Consider the following 4,318-nt stretch of genomic DNA (forward strand, 5'->3'; position numbering starts at 1 on the left):
ATGTACTTTAATTTGTAAAATTAGCTATACAATAAGGATGTTAACTATTTATCGTGTATACTGCAAGTGTTTTTCTCAGCTTCATCATTGTCTTTTAAAAATAAAATGTACTGAAAAGGTTATGTACACATATAAAAACAAAAATTTTTCAGCAGAGGAATGGATAAAGAAGATGTGGTACATATATACAATGTAATATTACTCAGCCATTAAAAAGAATGAAATAATGCCATTTGCAGCAACATGGATGGACGTAGAGATTGGCGTACTGAGTGAAAAAGTCAGAGAAAGAGAAGTATTGTATTATATTGCTTATATGTGGAATCTAAAACAAAACGATACAAATGAACTTACTTTCAAAACAGAAACAGACTCACAGACTTAAGAGAATGAACTTATGGTTATCAGGGGGGAAGGGTGGGGGAGAGGGATAGACTGGGAATTTGGGATTGACATGTACACACTGCTGTATTTAAAATGGATAACCAACAAGGACCTACTGTATAGCACAGCAAACTCTGCTCAATACTATATTATGTAACAACCTAAATGGGAAAAGAATTTGAAAAAGAATAGATACATTTATATGTATAATTGAATCACTTTGCTGTACACCTGAAACAAACACAACATTGTTAATCAACTATACTCCAAAATAAAATAAAATTTTTTAAAAAACTCAAAAAAACCCCCAAAATTTTAAAGTATGTAGTGAAAAATGTCCTTCCCAACTTAGTCTCCCAACTACCTAGTTTCCACCTCCCACTCAGTTAATCACGGTTATTTGTTTCTTCTGTAAATTTCAAGTGTGTGTATATTCAAGTAAGAAGATAAGCTTCCACCCATTTTTCCATTATTTTTGCACAAAAGATAGTATACAATATACACTTTTACGAACATTTTAAAATCACTTAATATATCTTTGTTGTTTCCATGTCAGTGTATAGAACACTTTCTCATTCTTTTTTATAGCATCATTGTATGATTGTACCATAATTTATTTAGTGAGTACTCTAATGATAGACATTTGGACTTTACGATTACAAACAATGCTGCAGTGAATAACCTGGCACACATGTTATTTAAAACATGTGTAAATACTGGCATGTTTGTGGGATAAGTTTCCAGAAAAGGAGTTGCTGGTTTAGAGACTTTATGAATTCATTATATGATAGACTTCCTAAATTGCCTTCAACAAGTGTACCAAATTATACTCCCACCAACAAAGCAAGACATTTTCCCACAGCCTCGCTAACAGAGTATTTTCATCAAACTCTTGAGGGTTTTTTTTTTGTCACTACTATTGATAAAAGTATGTCTTTTATTTTTATTTATGGGTTTCCAGGTTTAAATAGACTTTGATGAATAGTCCTTGATGCTGGCTCTCCCAGCTGCTGACTTAAATAACCCAGAAGAGGACAAAGGTTTGCAACAACCCTGAAAAGTGAGACTAACAAGGAACTCATTGCCAGAATGTGTAAAACATTGCCACAGAGCTCCAAAGTACGTAATATAGTTTCCAATTATTGACTATTCAGTACATGTGGGAGAAAGTATATATGTGTGCATGCATTACTCCCCCAGGAATCTTCACAGTGATTCTATCAGTATGGTATTATGAGCCATATTTGACAAGTAAAGAAACTCTGGCTCAGAGAGCTAAGTGACTTACTTGCCTAAGGATATATTAGAAGAGGCAGAGCTGAGGTTCAAACACAGGCTTGTAGGACTCCAAACTGGAACTGTTTTCAATACCCTACATGCTTTATCCCTCTCTCATTCTTTGACTCCTGATTCAGGAATAGAACAATTGAACCAATCAGAAAATCGGCCAACTCAAACTTCATGACTACTTTTTTTTTTATAGTCGATTTACAATATTATATTAGTTTCAAGTGTACATCATAGTGATTCAGCATTTTTACAGATTATACTCCATTAGAAGTCATTGCAAGATTATGGTTATAATTCCTTGTGCTATACAATATGTCCTTGTTACTTATCTATTTTATGCATAGTAGTTTGTGTCTCTTAATCCCATACCCCTAATTTGCCCTCTGCCACTTCTGTCTCCCCTTTGGTAACCACAAGATTTTTTTCTATATCTGTGAGTTTGTTTCTGTTTCGCATATATACATTTATTTGTATTATTTTTTAGCCTGAATACTGATTTCTGAAGTACTAGTCCAAAGTGCTTTTTCTTATTCTATTCCATCTCACCTATAATATCTTCCTTTCTACATCCAAACAGAAATTAGAACTTGGAAGCTCAAAACATGTATGCAAGATGACAGGCTGGATAAAAGGAGATAACAGTTGTGCAACTGGCAGTGAATGGGCCATTACCTCCTGGAAGATGGAGAAGATGATCCAATATAGTAATAATAGCTAACATTCACTTACAGTGGGTCAGGGAATTAGCTAACCGTTTTCTAGAAATTAGCTCATTTCAACAGCTTGGCAGGGTAAATACTGTTATTATTCCATTATTGTAGATGAGGAACAGAGTGTGAAGAGGCTGAATTACTAGAGCAGATCAGTTAAAAACTGATGGCAGGGGGAAGGGGAGCGTGGATGGGGGAGGGAAGGACGGAGGGGCGCGCAGAGCCGAGGGGCGGCCGCGGATGCTCCGGGCGCCTACCGTGCTGTGCGTGTGCGCGGCCGCTGGTGCGTGCAGGGTTTGGCGGCGGCCGCAGGCCGGCCAGACGGCGGCAGTTTTCTGGACGACAAACAATGGCTCAGCACGGTGTCCCAGTACGGCCGGGAGGCCGGACAGTGGAGCCGATTCCGAGACGATGATTATTTCCGCACTTGGAGTCCAGTAAAGGCTTTTGATGGGGCTCTAGACCCAACTAAAGACCCGTGCTTAAGGCTGAAATGTAGTCGCCACGAAGTGTGCATTATTCACGGTTCTCAGACCGCAGTCTGCGTTGGTCAGCGGAGGCTCATGCACAGTATGAAAGATGCAGGATTTGGGCATAAGCAGCGGAGGGGTCCCCCGACACCCACCTGCCAGCAGTGCCCGGGGGTCTCTACCAGCCCGGTCTGTGGTTCAGATGGACATACCTACTCTTCTCAGTGCAAACTAGAATACCAGGCATGCATCTTAGGAAAACAGATCTCAGTCAAGTGTGAAGGACGTTGCCCGTGTCCTTCAGATACGACCATGGGCTCAAGCAGGAATATGAAGAGAGCCTGCAGTGACCTGGAGCTCAGGGAGATGGCCAGCAGACTGCGGGACTGGTTCAAGGCCCTGCATGAGAGTGGGGGCCAGAACAAGAAGACTAAAGCATCGTTGCGGCCGGAGAGAAGCAGATTTGATACCAGTATTTTGCCAATTTACAAGGATTCACTCGGCTTGATGTTTAACAGACTTGATACAAACTACGACCTGCTCCTGGACCAGTCGGAGCTTGGGAGCATTTACCTGGACAAGAACGAGCGGTGCGCGGAGGCCTTCTTCAGCTCCTGTGACACGTACAAGGACAGCTCCATCTCCAACAACGAGTGGTGCTACTGCTTCCAGAGGCAACAAGACCCACCTTGCCAGACGGAGCTCGGCAGTATTCAGAAGCAGCTCGGGGTGAAGAAGCTCCTCGGACAGTACGTCCCCCAGTGTGATGCAGATGGTTACTACAAGCCAACGCAGTGCCACGGCAGCACTGGGCAGTGCTGGTGTGTGGACCAATATGGAAGGGAAGTCGTGGGGTCCAGGAAGCGCAGTGCTGCAGACTGTGCTATTGATTTTGAGATCTCTGGAGATTTTGCAAGTGGAGATTTCCGTGAATGGGCTGCTGATGACGATGAAGATGACATTATGAACGATGAAGATGAAATTGAAGATGATGATGAGGATGAAAGGGATGATGATGATGGTGGTGACCAGGATGGATTCATCTGATGGATGAGAGCTGAGAGCAACAAATTCTACGTTTCTTTTATTGACCAAGTGATCCCCTACTGAGGAGTACCTTCTTGCCCCAAAACAAAATGATTCTAAAACTCACTTATATTTTGTATAATTATTTCAAATATTGCAACTAAAGTGATAGAACTTTATGTTTAGAGAAGTATCATTTACTTTGAGTTTTTATATGAAAAAGAGAACACATATGGAGTCTAGCCAGACAAGAGAAAGTTATGAAGAGCTACTGATCTATGTGAGTCTGCCACAAACAAAACAACCAGTGCTTGAGGTCATATATGATATTTTTCTGGGAGAAATTCTAAGTTGAATCTACAATAACATACTAGTGACCTGGATTCTAAGGATTTTATAAAAATATGCATGACCTTAATTGCAGTTTCCAAGTAGACT

General features: G+C 40.7%; 1 protein-coding gene across 1 annotated transcript; it reads left to right on the top strand.

Moving 5' to 3' along the window:
* Positions 1 to 2,624: 2,624 nt before the first annotated feature.
* Positions 2,625 to 3,901, top strand: LOC118888806 (testican-3-like). Its single transcript, XM_036840270.1, is given in 2 exon segments — positions 2,625 to 2,661; positions 2,664 to 3,901. Coding segments are annotated over 2 exon segments (1,275 nt in total).
* The last annotated feature ends 417 nt before the right edge of the window (positions 3,902 to 4,318 follow it).

Source organism: Balaenoptera musculus, chromosome X, assembly GCF_009873245.2.
Source record: "Balaenoptera musculus isolate JJ_BM4_2016_0621 chromosome X, mBalMus1.pri.v3, whole genome shotgun sequence".
NCBI lineage: Eukaryota > Metazoa > Chordata > Mammalia > Artiodactyla > Balaenopteridae > Balaenoptera > Balaenoptera musculus.